General features: G+C 37.7%; 1 protein-coding gene across 1 annotated transcript in view; it reads left to right on the top strand.

Annotated features, from left to right (window-relative positions):
• The window catches only part of LOC116371805 (phosphoribosyl pyrophosphate synthase-associated protein 2), a 31,624-nt gene that overhangs the window by 200 nt on the left and 8,307 nt on the right, over positions 1-23,117 (top strand). The window contains exons 2-7 of the mRNA XM_031820820.1: positions 7,147-7,307; positions 7,399-7,451; positions 10,022-10,088; positions 11,651-11,823; positions 12,705-12,820; positions 13,968-14,023. Coding sequence (XP_031676680.1) covers positions 7,225-7,307; positions 7,399-7,451; positions 10,022-10,088; positions 11,651-11,823; positions 12,705-12,820; positions 13,968-14,023 — 548 coding nt within the window. The 5' untranslated portion in view covers positions 7,147-7,224. The remainder of the gene's footprint in view (positions 1-7,146; positions 7,308-7,398; positions 7,452-10,021; positions 10,089-11,650; positions 11,824-12,704; positions 12,821-13,967; positions 14,024-23,117) is intronic.

The raw sequence follows: 23,117 nt of genomic DNA, 5'->3' as shown, positions 1-23,117 counted from the left end.
AATCTGTGCGTCCGTCCGCTCATCAGCAGACGGCGCGCCGAGCGCATCCGGGAGTCAGGAGAGGAAAGCATGAATACTGAATTCCGTTTATAATGTGTCTCTGTTTTACAGGCCGTTATTATGTGGATGATGAGTCCTTCATTGCTTTCCTACTGAACCATATTTTATGTTCTGTTTTCTTATCTTATGGTATGATGTGTTGTCATAACATATCACAACATAACGCATCATAACACAACATATCACATCATATCACATCATAACACATCATAACACATCATAACACTTCATAACATGATATGATGTATTATGTTATGATGTGTTATGATGTGTTATGATGTGTTATGATGTGTTATGATGTGTTATGATGTGTTATGATGCGTTATGATGTGTTATGATGTGTTATGATGTGTCATGATGTGTTATGATGTGTTGTGATGTATTATGATGTGTTATGATGTGTTATGATGCGTTATGATGTGTTATGATGTATTATGATGTGTTATGATGTGTTATGATGTGTTATGATGTGTCATGATGTGTTATGATGTGTTGTGATGTATTATGATGTGTCATGATGTGTTATGATGTGTTGTGTTATGATGTATTATGATGTGTTATGATGTGTTATGATGTGTTATGATGTGTTATGATGTGTTATGATGTGTTGTGTTATGATGTATTATGATGTGTTATGATGTGTTATGATGTGTTATGATGTGTTATGATGTGTTATGATGTGTTGTGTTATGATGTATTATGATGTGTTATGATGTGGTATGATGTGGTATGATGTGTTATGATGTGTTATGATGTATTATGATGTGTTATGATGTGTTATGATGTGTTATGTTATGATGTGTTATGATGTGTTATGATGTGTTATGATGTATTATGATGTGTTATGTTATGATGTGTTATATGTTATGATGTATGATGTTATGATGTGTTATGATGTGTTATGATGTGTTATGATGTGTTATGATATGTTATGATGTATTATGATATGTTATGATGTGTTATGATGTGTTATGATGTGTTATGTTATGATGTGTTATGTTATGATGTGTTATGATGTGTTATGATGTGTTATGTTATGATGTGTTATGATGTGTTATGTTATGATGTGTTATGATGTGTTATGTTATGATGTGTTATGATGTATTATGTTATGATGTCTTATGTTATGATGTATTATGTTATGATGTGTTATGATGTATTATGTTATGATGTGTTATGATGTGTTATGATGTATTATGATGTGTTATGTTGAGATGTGTTATGATGTGTTATGATGTGTTATGATGTGTCATGATGTGTTATGATGTGTTGTGTTATGATGTATTACGATGTGTTATGATGTGTTATGATGTGTTATGATGTGTTATGATGTGTTATGATGTATTATGATGTGTTATGATGTGTTATGTTGTGTTATGATGTGTTATGATGTGTTATGATGTGTTATGATGTATTATGATGTGTTATGTTCTGATGTGTTGTGTTATGATGTATTATGATGTGTTATGATGTGTTATGATGTGTTATGTTATGATGTGTTATATGTTATGATGTATGATGTTATGATGTGTTATGATGTGTTATGATGTGTTATGATGTGTTATGATGTGTTATGATGTGTTATGTTATGATGTGTTATGATGTGTTATGTTATGATGTGTTATGATGTGTTATGATGTGGTATGATGTGGTATGATGTGTTATGATGTGTTATGATGTATTATGATGTGTTATGATGTGTTATGATGTGTTATGATGTGTTATGTTATGATGTGTTATGATGTGTTATGATGTGTTATGATGTATTATGATGTGTTATGTTATGATGTGTTATATGTTATGATGTATGATGTTATGATGTGTTATGATGTGTTATGATGTGTTATGATGTGTTATGATGTGTTATGATATGTTATGATGTATTATGATATGTTATGATGTGTTATGATGTGTTATGATGTGTTATGTTATGATGTGTTATGATGTATTATGTTATGATGTGTTATGTTATGATGTGTTATGATGTATTATGTTATGATGTGTTATGATGTGTTATGATGTATTATGTTATGATGTGTTATGATGTGTTATGATGTAGTATGATGTGTTATGTTGAGATGTGTTATGATGTGTTATGATGTGTCATGATGTGTTATGATGTGGTATGATGTGTTATGTTATGATGTGTTATATGTTATGATGTATGATGTTATGATGTGTTATGATGTGTTATGATGTGTTATGATGTGGTATGATGTGTTATGATGTGGTATGATGTGTTATGATGTGTTATGTTATGATGTGTTATATGTTATGATGTATGATGTTATGATGTGTTATGATGTGTTATGATGTGTTATGATGTATTATGTTATGATGTGTTATGATGTGTTATGATGTGTTGTGTTATGATGTGTTATGATGTGTTATGATGTGTTATGATGTGTTATGATGTGTTATGATGTGTTATGTTATGATGTGTTATGATGTGTTATGATGTGTTATGTTATGATGTGTTATGATGTGTTATGATGTATTATGATGTGTTATGATGTGTTGTGTTATGATGTGTTATGATGTGTTATGATGTGTTATGATGTGTTATGATGTGTTATGATGTGTTATGTTATGATGTGTTATGTTATGATGTGTTATGATGTGTTATGATGTGTTATGTTATGATGTGTTATGATGTGTTATGTTATGATGTATTATGATGTGTTATGTTATGATGTATTATGTTATGATGTGTTATGATGTGTTATGATGTGTTATGATGTGTTATGATGTTATATGTTATGATGTTATATGTTATGATGTGGTATGATGTGTTATGATGTGTTATGATGTGTTATGATGTGTTATGATGTGTTATGATGTGTCATGATATGTTATGATGTATTATGATGTGTTATGATGTGTTATGATGTGTTATGATGTGTTATGTTATGATGTGTTATGATGTATTATGTTATGATGTCTTATGTTATGATGTATTATGTTATGATGTGTTATGATGTATTATGTTATGATGTGTTATGATGTATTATGATGTGTTATGTTGAGATGTGTTATGATGTGTTATGATGTGTTATGATGTGTCATGATGTGTTATGATGTGTTGTGTTATGATGTATTATGATGTGTTATGATGTGTTATGATGTGTTATGATGTGTTATGATGTGTTATGATGTATTATGATGTGTTATGATGTGTTATGTTGTGTTATGATGTGTTATGATGTGTTATGATGTGTTATGATGTGTTATGATGTATTATGATGGTTATGTTCTGATGTGTTGTGTTATGATGTATTATGATGTGTTATGATGTGTTATGATGTGTTATGTTATGATGTGTTATATGTTATGATGTATGATGTTATGATGTGTTATGATGTGTTATGATGTGTTATGATGTGTTATGATGTGTTATGATGTGTTATGTTATGATGTGTTATGATGTGTTATGCTATGATGTGTTATGATGTGTTATGATGTGCTATGATGTGTTATGATGTGTTATATGTTATGATGTGTTATGATGTGTTATATGTTATGATGTGTTATGATGTGTTATATGTTATGATGTGTTGTGTTATGATGTGTTATGATGTGTTATATGTTATGATGTGTTATGATGTGTTATATGTTATGATGTGTTATGATGTGTTATGTTATGATGTATTATGATGTGTTATATGTTATGATGTGTTATGTTATGATGTGTTATGATGTGTTATGATGTGTTATGATGTGTTATGATGTGTTATGTTATGATGTGTATGATGTGTTATGGTGTGTGTTATGATGTGTTATGATGTGTTATGTTATGATGTGTTATGATGTATTATGTTATGATGTGTTATGATGTGTTATGATGTGTTATGATGTGTTATGATGTATTATGTTATGATGTGTTATGATGTGTTATGATGGTTATGTTATGATGTGTTATGATGTGTTATGATGTGTTATGATGTGTTATGATGTGTTATGTTATGATGTGTATGATGTGTTATGTTATGATGTGTTATGATGTGTTATGATGTGGTATGATGTGGTATGATGTGTTATGATGTGTTATGATGTATTATGATGTGTTATGATGTGTTATGATGTGTTATGATGTGTTATGTTATGATGTGTTATGATGTGTTATGATGTGTTATGATGTATTATGATGTGTTATGTTATGATGTGTTATATGTTATGATGTATGATGTTATGATGTGTTATGATGTGTTATGATTGTGTTATGATGTGTTATGATGTGTTATGATGTGTTATGATATGTTATGATGTATTATGATATGTTATGATGTGTTATGATGTGTTATGATGTGTTATGTTATGATGTGTTATGATGTATTATGTTATGATGTGTTATGTTTATGATGTGTTATGATGTATTATGTTATGATGTGTTATGATGTGTTATGATGTATTATGTTATGATGTGTTATGATGTGTTATGATGTAGTATGATGTGTTATGTTGAGATGTGTTATGATGTGTTATGAGTGTCATGATGTGTTATGATGTGGTATGATGTGTTATGTTATGATGTGTTATATGTTATGATGTATGATGTTATGATGTGTTATGATGTGTTATGATGTGTTATGATGTGGTATGATGTGTTATGATGTGGTATGATGTGTTATGATGTGTTATGTTATGATGTGTTATATGTTATGATGTATGATGTTATGATGTGTTATGATGTGTTATGATGTGTTATGATGTGTTATGATGTATTATGTTATGATGTGTTATGATGTGTTATGATGTGTTGTGTTATGATGTGTTATGATGTGTTATGATGTGTTATGATGTGTTATGATGTGTTATGATGTGTTATGTTATGATGTGTTATGATGTGTTATGATGTGTTATGTTATGATGTGTTATGATGTGTTATGATGTATTATGATGTTTTATGATGTGTTGTGTTATGATGTGTTATGATGTGTTATGATGTGTTATGATGTGTTATGATGTGTTATGATGTGTATGTTATGATGTGTTATGTTATGATGTGTTATGATGTGTTATGATGTGTTATGTTATGATGTGTTATGATGTGTTATGTTATGATGTATTATGATGTGTTATGTTATGATGTATTATGTTATGATGTGTTATGATGTGTTATGATGTGTTATGATGTGTTATGATGTGTTATGATGTTATATGTTATGATGTTATATGTTATGATGTGGTATGATGTGTTATGATGTGTTATGATGTGTTATGATGTGTTATGATGTGTTATGATGTGTCATGATATGTTATGATGTATTATGATGTGTTATGATGTGTTATGATGTGTTATGATGTGTTATGATGTATTATGTTATGATGTGTTATGATGTATTATGATGTGTTATGTTGAGATGTGTTATGATGTGTTATGATGTGTTATGATGTGTCATGATGTGTTATGATGTGTTGTGTTATGATGTATTATGATGTGTTATGATGTGTTATGATGTGTTATGATGTGTTATGATGTATTATGATGTGTTATGATGTGTTATGTTGTGTTATGATGTGTTATGATGTGTTATGATGTGTTATGATGTGTTATGATGTATTATGATGTGTTATGTTCTGATGTGTTGTGTTATGATGTATTATGATGTGTTATGATGTGTTATGATGTGTTATGTTATGATGTGTTATATGTTATGATGTATGATGTTATGATGTGTTATGATGTGTTATGATGTGTTATGATGTGTTATGATGTGTTATGTTATGATGTGTTATGATGTGTTATGCTATGATGTGTTATGATGTGTTATGATGTGCTATGATGTGTTATGATGTGTTATATGTTATGATGTGTTATGATGTGTTATATGTTATGATGTGTTATGATGTGTTATATGTTATGATGTGTTGTGTTATGATGTGTTATGATGTGTTATATGTTATGATGTGTTATGATGTGTTATATGTTATGATGTGTTATGTTATGATGTGTTATGATGTGTTATGATGTGTTATGATTGTGTTATGATGTGTTATGTTATGATGTGTTATGATGTGTTATGGTGGTTATGATGTGTTATGATGTGTTATGTTATGATGTGTTATGATGTATTATGTTATGATGTGTTATGATGTGTTATGATGTGTTATGATGTGTTATGATGTGTTATGATGTATTATGTTATGATGTGTTATGATGTGTTATGATGTGTTATGTTATGATGGTTATGATGTGTTATGATGTGTTATGACTGTGTTATGATGTATTATGTTATGATGTGTTATGATGGTTATGTGTTATGATGTATTATGGTTATGAGTGTTATGATGTGTTATGATGTATTATGATGTGTTATGTTGAGATGTGTTATGTTATGATGTGTTATGTTATGATGTGTTATGTTATGATGTATTATGATGTGTTATGATGTGTTATGATGTATTATGATGTGTTATGTTGAGATGTGTTATGTTATGATGTGTTATGTTATGATGTGTTATGTTATGATGTGTTATGTTATGATGTGTTATGATGTGTTATGATGTATTATGATGTGTTATGATGTGTTATGATGTGTTATGTGTTATGATGTGTTATGATGTGTTATGATGTGTTATGATGTGTTATGATGTGTTATGATGTGTTATGATGTGTTATGGTGTGTTATGATGTGTTATGATGTGTTATGATGTGTTATGGTGTGTTATGATGTGTTATGATGTGTTATGATATGTTATGATGTGTTATGTTATGATGTGATGTGTTATGATGTGTTATGATGTGTTATGATGTGTTATGATATGTTATGATGTGTTATGATATGTTATGATATGTTATGATATGTTATGATGTGCTATGATGTGTTATGATGTGTTATGTTGTGTTATGATGTGTTATGATGTATTATGATGTGTTATGATGTGTTATGATGTGCTATGATGTGTTATGATGTGTTATGTTGTGTTATGATGTGTTATGATGTGTTATGATGTGTTATGTTGTGTTATGATGTGTTATGTTGTGTTATGTTGTGTTATGATGTGTTTTGTTGGTAGTAACACTGTTCCAGACAAGTGGATTGATTATTAACTGTGTGTGTGTGGGGGTCCCTGGTTCCGCTGTAGGAAGGCCTGAGTGCAGCGTGGGTGCCCAGGGATAGGCCGTCTGAGGCTGGGGAGCAGAGTGGCCGGTCCCCCCCGGTTATGAACCACACCGAGGGAGGCCTGGTCATCTTCAGTGCCAACTCACACCCCTCCTCCAGGGAGATCAGCAAGAGGATAGGAGAGTCAGTACACACACACACACAAACACTCTGGCTTTTCATTGGTCAGCTCTCCCTGTGCTCTCTTTTCATTGGCTATGTCTCCCGTGTGCAGGCGTCTGGGGGTGGAGCTTGGGAAGGTGCAGGTGTACCAGGAAGACAACAGAGGTGAGACTCTGACCCCTGACTTCTGACCTCTCTGTCACACGCCATTACCCTCTCCTCCAGCAGTCTGATCCTCTCCTCCATCACCCTCTCCTCCATCCCCCCTCCCCCACCCCCCTCTCCTCCATGCCCCTCTCCCTCTCCTCCAACCCCCCTCCCCCACCCCCCTCTCCTCCATGCCCCTCTCCCTAAAACATGTATTTGATTTTGACCTGATTGGGTTGCCAAAACTGTTCCAGGAGTGTCCAGGTTGATATCCTTGTTGTCTAGTATCCTGAGTTTCCACCCCTTCACTTAACACCACCCCCCCCCCCCCTCTTAAGATGGCGCTGATAGAGATGGCAGGGGATATACACGGCTGTGACGATAACCGAGGACAGTTCTCTTGGGAGATAATACGGTCGGCATTTGATTGTGAGGAATTCTAGGTCAGCTGAACAAAAGGACTTGAGTTCCTGTATGTTGTTGTTGTTACAATTACACCATGAGTACACCATAGATATTAGGTTTTGTTGTGGAATTTGTTAGATATTAGGTTTTGTTGTGGAGTTGTTAGATATTAGGTTTTGTTGTGGAATTTGTTAGATATTAGGTTTTGTTGTGGAATTTGTTAGATATTAGGTTTTGTTGTGGAGTTGTTAGATATTAGGTTTTGTTGTGGAATAGCTTAGATATTACCTGTTAGATCCTGCTGCACTGTCGGATCTAGAAGCACAAGAATTTCACTACACTCACAATGACATCTGATAACCATGTGAGCAATAACATCTGATAACCATGTGACCAATAACATCTGAGAACCATGTGACCAATAACATCTGCTAACCATGTGACCAATAACATCTGCTAACCATGTGACCAATAACATCTGCTAACCATGTGACCAATAACATCTGCTAACCATGTGACCAATAACATCTGCTAACCATGTGACCAATAACATCTGCTAACCATGTGACCAATAACATCTGCTAACCATGTGACCAATAACATCTGCTAACCATGTGACCAATAACATCTGCTAACCATGTGACCAATAACATCTGATAACCATGTGACCAATAACATCTGCTAACCATGTGACCAATAACATCTGCTAACCATGTGACCAATAACATCTGATAACCATGTGACCAATAACATCTGCTAACCATGTGACCAATAACATCTGCTAACCATGTGACCAATAACATCTGATAACCATGTGACCAATAACATCTGCTAACCATGTGACCAATAACATCTGATAACCATGTGACCAATAACATCTGCTAACCATGTGACCAATAACATCTGATAACCATGTGACCAATAACATCTGCTAACCATGTGACCAATAACATCTGCTAACCATGTGACCAATAACATCTGCTAACCATGTGACCAATAACATCTGCTAACCATGTGACCAATAACATCTGCTAACCATGTGACCAATAACATCTGCTAACCATGTGACCAATAACATCTGATTTGATTTGAACAGAGGGGTAGTGTTTTAATATAGCACTGTACCAGGGGTCTGTGTGGAAGTGTAAGTTGCTTACCAACAGTCAGTAAAACGTGTCTCTTGATTGTCCACAAGGAGCTTATTTTTGTACTCTCTCCTCTCTCTCTCTCCTTCTTCCCCTCTCTCTTTCCCCTCCCTCTCTCCTTGTCATTTTATAAGGGGTACTGTATGTTACCGACCTCTGCACAGAGAGAGAAGGCCTCTCCATTTGGGGGAGGGGCATCAAAGGCCTCTCCATTTGGGGGAGGGGCATCAAAGGCCTCTCCATTTGGGGGAGGGGCATCAAAGGCCTCTCCATTTGGGGGAGGGGCATCAAAGGCCTCTCCATTTGGGGGAGGGGCGTCAAAGGCCTCTCCATTTGGGGGAGGGGCATCAAAGGCCTCTCCATTTGGGGGAGGGGCATCAAAGGCCTCTCCATTTGGGGGAGGGGCATCAAAGGCCTCTCCATTTGGGGGAGGGGCATCAAAGGCCTCTCCATTTGGGGGAGGGGCATCAAAGGCCTCTCCATTTGGGGGAGGGGCATCAAAGGCCTCTCCATTTGGGTGGGGGGAGGCTGTGTGACTCTCCTGCCATTGCTGGGCTCAAGGGCTTTGACACTTCCCAAACTAGGCTCGTCATTTAACAAGCAATTCTGTTAATCACATTTAGATTTTTTAAAAAAGTTTATGTTCAAATTCTTCCTCTCACCCCCCTCTGGCTCTCTGTCTCTGTCTCTCTCTCTGTCTCTCTCTCTGTCTCTCTCTCTGTCTCTGTCTCTCTCTCTGTCTCTCTCGCTGTCTCTCTCGCTGTCTCTCTCTCTGTCTCTCTGTCTCTCTCTCTCTCTCTCTCTCTCTCTGTCTCTCTCTGTCTATCTCTCTCTGTCTCTCTCTCTGTCTCTCTCTCTCTCTGTCTCTCTCGCTGTCTCTCTCTGTCTCTCTCTCTGTCTCTCTCTCTCTCTCTCTCTCTCTGTCTCTCTCGCTGTCTCTCTCTCTCTGTCTCTCTCTCTGTCTCTCTCTCTCTCTCTCTCCCCCCTCTCACCCTCTCTCACCCTCTCTCTGCTCTCTCTCTCTCTCTCTTTGTGTAGAAACGCGTGTGCAGATCCAGGAGTCGGTTCGAGGCAAAGATGTCTTCATCATCCAGACAGTGTCTAAGTACGAACACAGACCCACACTACTGGCTATAACAGAGCCCTCGAACGTCTCTACCAAACACACTATCACACAGACCCAGACTCCTGGATACAACAGAGCCCTCAAACCTCTCTATCAAAACACACCCACACTACTGGCTATAACAGAGCACTCAAACCTCTCTATCAAACACACTACTGGCTATAACAGAGCCAACTCTATCAAACCTTCTATCAAACATCCCTCTCCAGGGATGTGATCACTACCATCATGGTGTATATCTCTCTCTCTCTCCAGGGATGTGATCACTACCATCATGGTGTATATCTCTCTGTCTCCAGGGATGTGATCACTACCATCATGGTGTATATCTCTCTCTCTCTCCAGGGATGTGATCACTACCATCATGGTGTATATCTCTCTCTCTCTCCAGGGATGTGATCACTACCATCATGGTGTATATCTCTGTCTCTCTGTCTCCAGGGATGTGATCACTACCATCATGGTGTATATTTCTCTCTCTGTCTGTCTCCAGGGATGTGAACACTACCATCATGGTGTATATCTCTCTCTCTGTCTGTCTCCAGGGATGTGAACACTACCATCATGGTGTATATCTCTCTCTCTGTCTCCAGGGATGTGATCACTACCATCATGGTGTATATCTCTCTGTCTCCAGGGATGTGATCACTACCATCATGGTGTATATCTCTCTCTGTCTCCATGGATGTGATCACTACCATCATGGTGTATATCTCTCTCTCTGTCTTTCTGTCTCCAGGGATGTGAACACTACCATCATGGTGTATATCTCTCTGTCTCCAGGGATGTGATCACTACCATCATGGTGTATATCTCTCTCTGCCTCCAGGGATGTGATCACTACCATCACGGTGTATATATCTCTCTCTCTGTCTCCAGGGATGTGATCACTACCATCATGGTGTATATCTCTCTCTGTCTCCAGGGATGTGAACACTACCATCATGGAGTTGTTGATCATGGTGTATATCTCTCTGTCTCCAGGGATGTGATCACTACCATCATGGTGTATATCTCTCTCTGTCTCCAGGGATGTGATCACTACCATCATGGTGTATCTCTCTCCCTGTCTCCAGGGATGTGAACACTACCATCATGGTGTATATCTCTCTCTGTCTTCAGGGATGTGATCACTACCATTATGGAGTTGTTGATCATGGTGTATATCTCTCTCTCTGTCTCCAGGGATGTGATCACTACCATCATGGTGTATATCTCTCTCTGTCTCCAGGGATGTGATCACTACCATCATGGTGTATATCTCTCTCTGTCTCCAGGGATGTGATCACTACCATCATGGTGTATCTCTCTCTCTGTCTCCAGGGATGTGAACACTACCATCATGGTGTATATCTCTCTCTGTCTTCAGGGATGTGATCACTACCATCATGGAGTTGTTGATCATGGTGTATATCTCTCTCTCTGTCTCCAGGGATGTGAACACTACCATCATGGAGTTGTTGATCATGGTGTATATCTCTCTCTCTGTCTCCAGGGATGTGATCACTACCATCATGGTGTATATCTCTCTCTGTCTCCAGGGATGTGAACACTACCATCATGGAGTTGTTGATCATGGTGTATGCGTGCAGGACTTCCTGTGCCAGGAGTATCACCGGGGTCGTCCCCTACTTCCCTTACAGTAAACAGTGTAAGATGAGGAAGAGAGGGTCTATCGTCTCCAAGCTGCTGGCCTCCATGATGTGTAAAGCAGGTGAGGACACACCTCGGGGGGAGGGACACACCTCGGGGGGAGACACACACCGCAGACACACAGAGACACATACATCACAGATACAGAGAGAGACACAGAGACACACACTTCGCAGACACACAGAGACACATACATCACAGATACACACAGAGAGACACACACTCCGCAGACACACAGAGACACATACATCACAGATACACACAGAGAGACACACAGAGACACACACATCAAAGATACACACAGAGAGACACAGAGACACACAGAGACACACACATCACAGATACACACAGAGAGACACACAGAGACACATACATCACAGATACACACAGAAAGACACACATCACAGATACACACAGAAAGACACACAGAGACACACACATCACAGATACACACAGAAAGACACACAGAGACACAGAGAAACAGAGACACACAGAGACACACAGAGACACATACATCACAGATACACAAAGAGAGACACACAGAAAGACACAGAGACACACAGAAAGACACAGAGACATAAAGTCTGGTCCTCATACTGAACAGAGTGCTCTCTCCTTGTTCTGAATGTGTCCGTCAGTCTGTCTCTCTGTCTGTCCGTCCTTCTGTCTCTCTGTCTGTCTGTCTGTCCGTCTTTCTGTCTGTCCTTCTCTCTGTCCGTCTGTCTGTCTGTCCTTCTCTCTGTCCGTCTTTCTGTCTGTCCTTCTCTCTGTCTGTCTGTCTGTCTGTCCTTCTCTCTCTCTGTCTGTCTGTCTGTCTGTCTGTCTGTCTGTCTGTCTGTCTGTTGTCCGTCTTTCTGTCCGTCCGTGCGTTCGTCCGTCTGTCTGTCTGTGTGTAGGTCTGACCGTATCTCTCTCTCTCTCTGTCTGTCTGGGTGTGTGTAGGTCTGACCCATCTCATCACTATGGATCTTCATCAGAAGGAGATTCAGGGCTTCTTCAACATCCCAGTAGACAACCTGAGAGCTTCTCCCTTCCTACTGCAGTACATACAGGAGGAGGTAGGACTACACTACCCACAACCCCCTCCTACTACTGTACATACAGGAGGAGGTAGGACTACACTACCCACAACCCCTTCCTACTGCAGTACATACAGGAGGAGGTAGGACTACACTACCCACAACCCCTCCTACTGCAGTACATACAGGAGGAGGTAGGACTACACTACCCACAACCCCCTCCTACTACAGTACATACAGGAGGAGGTAGGACTACACTACCCACAACCCCCTCCTACTACAGTACATACAGGAGGAGGTAGGACTACACTACCCACAACCCCCTCCTACTACAGTACATACAGGAGGAGGTAGGACTACACTACCCACAACCCCCTCCTACTACAGTACATACAGGAGGAGGTAGGACTACACTACCCACAACCCCCTCCTACTGCAGTACATACAGGAGGAGGTAGGACTACACTACCCACAACCCCCTCCTACTACAGTACATACAGGAGGTAGGACTACACTACCCACAACCCCCTACTACTACAGTACATACAGGAGGAGGTAGGACTACACTACCCACAACCCCCTCCTACTACAGTACATACAGGAGGTAGGACTACACTACCCACAACCCCCTCCTACTGCAGTACATACAGGAGAAGGTAGGACTACACTACCCACAACCCCATACTACTACAGTACATACAGGAGAAGGTAGGACTACGCTACCCACAACCCCCTCCTACTACAGTACATACAGGAGGTAGGACTACACTACCCACAACCCCCTCCTACTACAGTACATACAGGAGGTAGGACTACACTACCCACAACCCCCTACTACTACAGTACATACAGGAGGAGGTAGGACTACACTACCCACAACCCCCTCCTACTACAGTACATACAGGAGGTAGGACTACACTACCCACAACCCCCTCCTACTGCAGTACATACAGGAGAAGGTAGGACTACACTACCCACAACCCCATACTACTACAGTACATACAGGAGAAGGTAGGACTACGCTACCCACAACCCCCTCCTACTACAGTACATACAGGAGGTAGGACTACACTACCCACAACCCCCTACTACTACAGTACATACAGGAGGAGATAGGACTACACTACCCACAACCCCCTCCTACTGCAGTATTTACAGTAATAGGAGATGTCGTTTTCTTCTACAGATTCCTGACTATAGAAACGCAGTGATAGTAGCCAAATCTCCAGCCTCAGCCAGAAGGTACGCTACGGTCTGTGTTGTATAGTTGACTGTAGCTGTTACTGTCTGTATTGTATAGTTGACTGTAGCTGTTACTGTCTGTATTGTATAGTTGACTGTAGCTGTTACTGTCTGTATTGTATAGTTGACTGTAGCTGTTACTGTCTGTATTGTATAGTTGACTGTAGCTGTTACTGTCTGTATTGTATAGTTGACTGTAGCTGTTACTGTCTGTATTGTATAGTTGACTGTAGCTGTTACGGTCTGTGTTGTATAGTTGACTGTAGCTGTTACTGTCTGTATTGTATAGTTGACTGTAGCTGTTACTGTCTGTGTTGTATAGTTGACTGTAGCTGTTACTGTCTGTGTTGTATAGTTGACTGTAGCTGTTACTGTCTGTATTGTAGAGTTGACTGTAGCTGTTACTGTCTGTATTGTATAGTTGACTGTAGCTGTTACTGTCTGTATTGTATAGTTGACTGTAGCTGTTACTGTCTGTATTGTATAGTTGACTGTAGCTGTTACTGTCTGTATTGTATAGTTGAATGTATGTAGCTGTTACTGTCTGTATTGTATAGTTGACTGTAGCTGTTACTGTCTGTATTGTATAGTTGACTGTAGCTGTTACTGTCTGTATTGTATAGTTGAATGTATGTAGCTGTTACTGTCTGTATTGTATAGTTGACTGTAGCTGCTACTGTCTGTATTATATAGTTGACTGTAGCTGTTACTGTCTGTATTGTATAGTTGACTGTAGCTGTTACTGTCTGTATTGTATAGTTGACTGTAGCTGTTACTGTCTGTATTGTATAGTTGACTGTAGCTGTTACTGTCTGTATTGTATCGTTGACTGTAGCTGTTACTGTCTGTATTGTATAGTTGACTGTAGCTGTTACTGTCTATTGTATAGTTGACTGTAGCTGTTACTATCTGTATTGTATAGTTGACTGTAGCTGTTACTGTCTGTATTATATAGTTGACTGTAGATGTTACTGTCTGTATTGTATAGTTGACTGTATGTAGCAGTTACTGTCTGTATTGTATAGTTGACTGTATGTAGCTGTTACTGTCTATTGTATAGTTGACTGTAGCTGTTACTGTCTGTATTGTATAGTTGACTGTAGCTGGTACTGTCTGTATTGTATAGTTGACTGTAGCTGGTACTGTCTGTATTGTATAGCTGACTGTAGCTGTTACTGTCTGTATTGTATAGTTGACTGTAGCTGTTACTGTCTGTATTATATAGTTGACTGTAGATGTTACTGTCTGTATTGTATAGTTGACTGTATGTAGCTGTTACTGTCTGTATTGTATAGTTGACTGTATGTAGCTGTTACTGTCTATTGTATAGTTGACTGTAGCTGTTACTGTCTGTATTGTATAGTTGACTGTAGCTGGTACTGTCTGTATTGTATAGTTGACTGTAGCTGGTACTGTCTGTATTGTATAGTTGACTGTAGCTGTTACTGTCTGTATTGTATAGTTGACTGTAGCTGTTACTGTCTGTATTGTATAGTTGACTGTAGCTGTTACTGTCTGTATTGTATAGTTGACTGTAGCTGTTACTGTCTGTATTGTATAGTTGACTGTGGCTGCTACTGTCTGTATTGTATAGTTGAATGTAGCTGTTAATGTCTGTATTATATAGTTGACTGTAGCTGTTACTGTCTGTATTGTATAGTTGACTGTAGCTGTTACTGTCTGTATTGTATAGTTGACTGTAGCTGTTACTGTCTGTGTTGTATAGTTGACTGTATGTAGCTGTTACTGTCTGTATTGTATAGTTGACTGTATGTAGCTGTTACTGTCTATTGTATAGTTGACTGTAGCTGTTACTGTCTGTATTGTATAGTTGACTGTAGCTGCTACTGTCTGTATTGTATAGTTGAATGTAGCTGTTAATGTCTGTATTATATAGTTGACTGTAGCTGTTACTGTCTGTATTGTATAGTTGACTGTAGCTGTTACTGTCTGTATTGTATAGTTGACTGTAGCTGTTACTGTCTGTGTTGTATAGTTGACTGTATGTAGCTGTTACTGTCTGTATTGTATAGTTGACTGTATGTAGCTGTTACTGTCTGTATTGTATAGTTGACTGTAGCTGTTACTGTCTGTATTGTATAGTTGACTGTAGCTGTTACTGTCTGTATTGTATAGTTGACTGTAGCTGTTACTGTCTGTATTGTATAGTTGACTGTATGTAGCTGTTACTGTCTGTATTGTATAGTTGACTGTAGCTGTTACTGTCTGTATTGTATAGTTGACTGTAGCTGGTACTGTCTGTATTGTATAGTTGACTGTAGCTGTTACTGTCTGTATTGTATAGTTGACTGTAGCTGTTACTGTCTGTATTATATGGTTGACTGTAGCTGTTACTGTCTGTATTGTATAGTTGACTGTAGCTGTTACTGTCTGTATTGTATAGTTGACTGTAGCAGTTACTGTATATATTGTATAGTTGACTGTAGCTGTTACTGTCTGTATTGTATAGTTGACTGTATGTAGCTGTTACTGTCTGTATTGTATAGTTGACTGTATGTAGCTGTTACTGTCTGTATTGTATAGTTGACTGTAGCTGTTACTGTCTGTATTGTATAGTTGACTGTAGCTGTTACTGTCTGTATTGTATAGTTGACTGTAGCTGTTACTGTCTATATTGTATAGTTGACTGTAGCTGTTACTGTCTGTATTGTATAGTTGACTGTAGCTGTTACTGTCTGTATTGTATAGTTGACTGTAGCTGTTACTGTCTGTATTGTATAGTTGAATGTATGTAGCTGTTACTGTCTGTATTGTATAGTTGACTGTAGCTGCTACTGTCTGTATTATATAGTTGACTGTAGCTGTTACTGTCTGTATTGTATAGTTGACTGTAGCTGTTACTGTCTGTATTGTATAGTTGACTGTAGCTGTTACTGTCTGTATTGTATAGTTGACTGTAGCTGTTACTGTCTGTATTGTATCGTTGACTGTAGCTGTTACTGTCTGTATTGTATAGTTGACTGTAGCTGTTACTGTCTATTGTATAGTTGACTGTAGCTGTTACTATCTGTATTGTATAGTTGACTGTATGTAGCTGTTACTGTCTGTATTGTATAGTTGACTGTAGCTGTTACTGTCTGTATTGTATAGCTGACTGTAGCTGTTACTGTCTGTATTGTATAGTTGACTGTAGCTGTTACTGTCTGTATTATATAGTTGACTGTAGATGTTACTGTCTGTATTGTATAGTTGACTGTATGTAGCTGTTACTGTCTGTATTGTATAGTTGACTGTATGTAGCTGTTACTGTCTATTGTATAGTTGACTGTAGCTGTTACTGTCTGTATTGTATAGTTGACTGTAGCTGGTACTGTCTGTATTGTATAGTTGACTGTAGCTGGTACTGTCTGTATTGTATAGCTGACTGTAGCTGTTACTGTCTGTATTGTATAGTTGACTGTAGCTGTTACTGTCTGTATTATATAGTTGACTGTAGATGTTACTGTCTGTATTGTATAGTTGACTGTATGTAGCTGTTACTGTCTGTATTGTATAGTTGACTGTATGTAGCTGTTACTGTCTATTGTATAGTTGACTGTAGCTGTTACTGTCTGTATTGTATAGTTGACTGTAGCTGGTACTGTCTGTATTGTATAGTTGACTGTAGCTGGTACTGTCTGTATTGTATAGTTGACTGTAGCTGTTACTGTCTGTATTGTATAGTTGACTGTAGCTGTTACTGTCTGTATTGTATAGTTGACTGTAGCTGTTACTGTCTGTATTGTATAGTTGACTGTAGCTGTTACTGTCTGTATTGTATAGTTGACTGTGGCTGCTACTGTCTGTATTGTATAGTTGAATGTAGCTGTTAATGTCTGTATTATATAGTTGACTGTAGCTGTTACTGTCTGTATTGTATAGTTGACTGTAGCTGTTACTGTCTGTATTGTATAGTTGACTGTAGCTGTTACTGTCTGTGTTGTATAGTTGACTGTATGTAGCTGTTACTGTCTGTATTGTATAGTTGACTGTATGTAGCTGTTACTGTCTATTGTATAGTTGACTGTAGCTGTTACTGTCTGTATTGTATAGTTGACTGTAGCTGCTACTGTCTGTATTGTATAGTTGAATGTAGCTGTTAATGTCTGTATTATATAGTTGACTGTAGCTGTTACTGTCTGTATTGTATAGTTGACTGTATGTAGCTGTTACTGTCTGTATTGTATAGTTGACTGTATGTAGCTGTTACTGTCTATTGTATAGTTGACTGTAGCTGTTACTGTCTGTATTGTATAGTTGACTGTAGCTGGTACTGTCTGTATTGTATAGTTGACTGTAGCTGGTACTGTCTGTATTGTATAGCTGACTGTAGCTGTTACTGTCTGTATTGTATAGTTGACTGTAGCTGTTACTGTCTGTATTATATAGTTGACTGTAGATGTTACTGTCTGTATTGTATAGTTGACTGTATGTAGCTGTTACTGTCTGTATTGTATAGTTGACTGTATGTAGCTGTTACTGTCTATTGTATAGTTGACTGTAGCTGTTACTGTCTGTATTGTATAGTTGACTGTAGCTGGTACTGTCTGTATTGTATAGTTGACTGTAGCTGGTACTGTCTGTATTGTATAGTTGACTGTAGCTGTTACTGTCTGTATTGTATAGTTGACTGTAGCTGTTACTGTCTGTATTGTATAGTTGACTGTAGCTGTTACTGTCTGTATTGTATAGTTGACTGTAGCTGTTACTGTCTGTATTGTATAGTTGACTGTGGCTGCTACTGTCTGTATTGTATAGTTGAATGTAGCTGTTAATGTCTGTATTATATAGTTGACTGTAGCTGTTACTGTCTGTATTGTATAGTTGACTGTAGCTGTTACTGTCTGTATTGTATAGTTGACTGTAGCTGTTACTGTCTGTGTTGTATAGTTGACTGTATGTAGCTGTTACTGTCTGTATTGTATAGTTGACTGTATGTAGCTGTTACTGTCTATTGTATAGTTGACTGTAGCTGTTACTGTCTGTATTGTATAGTTGACTGTAGCTGCTACTGTCTGTATTGTATAGTTGAATGTAGCTGTTAATGTCTGTATTATATAGTTGACTGTAGCTGTTACTGTCTGTATTGTATAGTTGACTGTAGCTGTTACTGTCTGTATTGTATAGTTGACTGTAGCTGTTACTGTCTGTGTTGTATAGTTGACTGTATGTAGCTGTTACTGTCTGTATTGTATAGTTGACTGTATGTAGCTGTTACTGTCTGTATTGTATAGTTGACTGTAGCTGTTACTGTCTGTATTGTATAGTTGACTGTAGCTGTTACTGTCTGTATTGTATAGTTGACTGTAGCTGTTACTGTCTGTATTGTATAGTTGACTGTATGTAGCTGTTACTGTCTGTATTGTATAGTTGACTGTAGCTGTTACTGTCTGTATTGTATAGTTGACTGTAGCTGGTACTGTCTGTATTGTATAGTTGACTGTAGCTGTTACTGTCTGTATTGTATAGTTGACTGTAGCTGTTACTGTCTGTATTATATGGTTGACTGTAGCTGTTACTGTCTGTATTGTATAGTTGACTGTAGCTGTTACTGTCTGTATTGTATAGTTGACTGTAGCAGTTACTGTATATATTGTATAGTTGACTGTAGCTGTTACTGTCTGTATTGTATAGTTGACTGTATGTAGCTGTTACTGTCTGTATTGTATAGTTGACTGTATGTAGCTGTTACTGTCTGTATTGTATAGTTGACTGTAGCTGTTACTGTCTGTATTGTATAGTTGACTGTAGCTGTTACTGTCTGTATTGTATAGTTGACTGTAGCTGTTACTGTCTATATTGTATAGTTGACTGTAGCTGTTACTGTCTGTATTGTATAGTTGACTGTAGCTGTTACTGTCTGTATTGTATAGTTGACTGTAGCTGTTACTGTCTGTATTGTATAGTTGACTGTAGCTGTTACTGTCTGTATTGTATAGTTGACTGTAGCTGTTACTGTCTGTATTGTATAGTTGACTGTAGCTGGTACTGTCTGTATTGTATAGTTGACTGTAGCTGTTACTGTCTGTATTGTATAGTTGACTGTAGCTGTTACTGTCTGTATTGTATAGTTGACTGTATGTAGCTGTTACTGTCTGTATTGTATAGTTGACTGTAGCTGTTACTGTCTGTATTGTATAGTTGACTGTAGCTGTTACTGTCTGTATTGTATAGTTGACTGTAGCTGTTACTGTCTGTATTGTATAGTTGACTGTAGCTGTTACTGTCTGTGTTGAAGAGTTGACTGTAGCTGTTACTGTCTGTATTGTATAGTTGGCTGTAGCTGTTACTGTCTGTATTATATAGTTGACTGTAGCTGTTACTGTCTGTATTGTATAGTTGACTGTAGTTGACACTGTCTGTGTTGTATAGTTGACTGTAGTTGACACTGTCTGTGTTGTATAGTTGACTGTAGCTGGTACTGTCTGTATTGTATAGTTGACTGTAGCTGCTACTGTCTGTGTTGTATAGTTGACTGTAGTTGACACTGTCTGTGTTGTATAGTTGACTGTAGATGTTACTGTCTGTATTGTATAGTTGACTGTAGCTGCTACTGTCTGTATTGTATAGTTGACTGTAGCTGTTACTGTCTGTGTTGAAGAGTTGACTGTAGCTGTTAATGTCTGTATTGTATAGTTGACTGTAGATGTTACTGTCTGTATTGTATAGTTGACTGTAGCTGGTACTGTCTGTATTGTATAGTTGACTGTAGCTGTCACTGTCTGTGTTGTATAGTTGACTGTAGCTGTTACTGTCTGTATTGTATAGTTGACTGTAGCTGTTACTGTCTGTATTGTATAGTTGACTGTAGCTGTTACTGTCTGTATTGTATAGTTGACTGTGGCTGCTACTGTCTGTATTGTATAGTTGAATGTAGCTGTTAATGTCTGTATTATATAGTTGACTGTAGCTGTTACTGTCTGTATTGTATAGTTGACTGTAGCTGTTACTGTCTGTATTGTATAGTTGACTGTAGCTGTTACTGTCTGTGTTGTATAGTTGACTGTATGTAGCTGTTACTGTCTGTATTGTATAGTTGACTGTATGTAGCTGTTACTGTCTATTGTATAGTTGACTGTAGCTGTTACTGTCTGTATTGTATAGTTGACTGTAGCTGCTACTGTCTGTATTGTATAGTTGAATGTAGCTGTTAATGTCTGTATTATATAGTTGACTGTAGCTGTTACTGTCTGTATTGTATAGTTGACTGTAGCTGTTACTGTCTGTATTGTATAGTTGACTGTAGTTGACACTGTCTGTGTTGTATAGTTGACTGTAGTTGACACTGTCTGTGTTGTATAGTTGACTGTAGCTGGTACTGTCTGTATTGTATAGTTGACTGTAGCTGCTACTGTCTGTGTTGTATAGTTGACTGTAGTTGACACTGTCTGTGTTGTATAGTTGACTGTAGATGTTACTGTCTGTATTGTATAGTTGACTGTAGCTGCTACTGTCTGTATTGTATAGTTGACTGTAGCTGTTACTGTCTGTGTTGAAGAGTTGACTGTAGCTGTTAATGTCTGTATTGTATAGTTGACTGTAGATGTTACTGTCTGTATTGTATAGTTGACTGTAGCTGCTACTGTCTGTATTGTATAGTTGACTGTAGCTGTCACTGTCTGTGTTGTATAGTTGACTGTAGCTGTTACTGTCTGTATTGTATAGTTGACTGTATGTAGCTGTTACTGTCTGTATTGTATAGTTGACTGTAGCTGTTACTGTCTGTATTGTATAGTTGACTGTAGCAGCTACTGTCTGTATTATATAGTTGACTGTAGCTGTTACTGTCTGTATTGTATAGTTGACTGTAGCTGTTACTGTCTGTATTGTATAGTTGACTGTAGCTGTTACTGTCTGTATTGTATAGTTGACTGTAGCTGTTACTGTCTGTATTGTATAGTTGACTGTAGCTGTTACTGTCTGTATTGTATAGTTGACTGTAGCTGTTACTGTCTGTATTGTATAGTTGACTGTAGCTGTTACTGTCTGTATTGTATAGTTGACTGTAGCTGTTACTGTCTGTATTGTATAGTTGACTGTAGCTGTTACTGTCTGTATTGTATAGTTGACTGTAGCTGTTACTGTCTGTATTGTATAGTTGACTGTAGCTGTTACTGTCTGTATTGTATAGTTGACTGTAGCTGTTACTGTCTGTATTGTATAGTTGACTGTAGCTGACACTGTCTGTGTTGTATAGTTGACTGTAGCTGTTACTGTCTGTATTGTATAGTTGACTGTAGCAGCTACTGTCTGTATTATATAGTTGACTGTAGCTGTTACTGTCTGTATTGTATAGTTGACTGTAGCTGACACTGTCTGTGTTGTATAGTTGACTGTAGTTGACACTGTCTGTATTGTATAGTTGACTGTAGCTGTTACTGTCTGTATTGTATAGTTGACTGTAGCTGTTACTGTCTGTATTGTATAGTTGACTGTAGCTTTTACTGTCTGTATTGTATAGTTGACTGTAGCTGTTACTGTCTGTATTGTATAGTTGACTGTAGCTGTTACTGTCTGTATTGTATCGTTGACTGCAGCTGGTACTGTCTGTATTGTATAGTTGACTGTAGCTGTTACTGTCTGTATTGTATAGTTGACTGTAGCTGTTACTGTCTGTATTGTATAGTTGACTGTAGCTGCTACTGTCTGTATTGTATAGTTGACTGTAGCTGCTACTGTCTGTATTGTATAGTTGACTGTAGCTGTTAATGTCTGTATTATATATTTGACTGTAGCTGTTACTGTCTGTATTGTATAGTTGACTGTAGCTGTTACTGTCTGTATTGTATAGTTGACTGTAGCTGTTACTGTCTGTATTGTATAGTTGACTGTAGCTGGTACTGTCTGTATTGTATAGTTGACTGTAGCTGTTACTGTCTGTATTGTATAGTTGACTGTAGCTGTTACTGTCTGTATTGTATAGTTGACTGTAGCTGTTACTGTCTGTATTGTATAGTTGACTGTAGCTGACACTGTCTGTGTTGTATAGTTGACTGTAGTTGACACTGTCTGTGTTGTATAGTTGACTGTAGCTGTTACTGTCTGTATTGTATAGTTGACTGTAGCTGTTACTGTCTGTATTGTATAGTTGACT

The sequence above is a fragment of the Oncorhynchus kisutch genome, unplaced genomic scaffold (assembly GCF_002021735.2).
Source record: "Oncorhynchus kisutch isolate 150728-3 unplaced genomic scaffold, Okis_V2 scaffold3689, whole genome shotgun sequence".
Classification (NCBI taxonomy): domain Eukaryota; kingdom Metazoa; phylum Chordata; class Actinopteri; order Salmoniformes; family Salmonidae; genus Oncorhynchus; species Oncorhynchus kisutch.
This window is presented reverse-complemented; position numbering and strand designations above follow the sequence as displayed.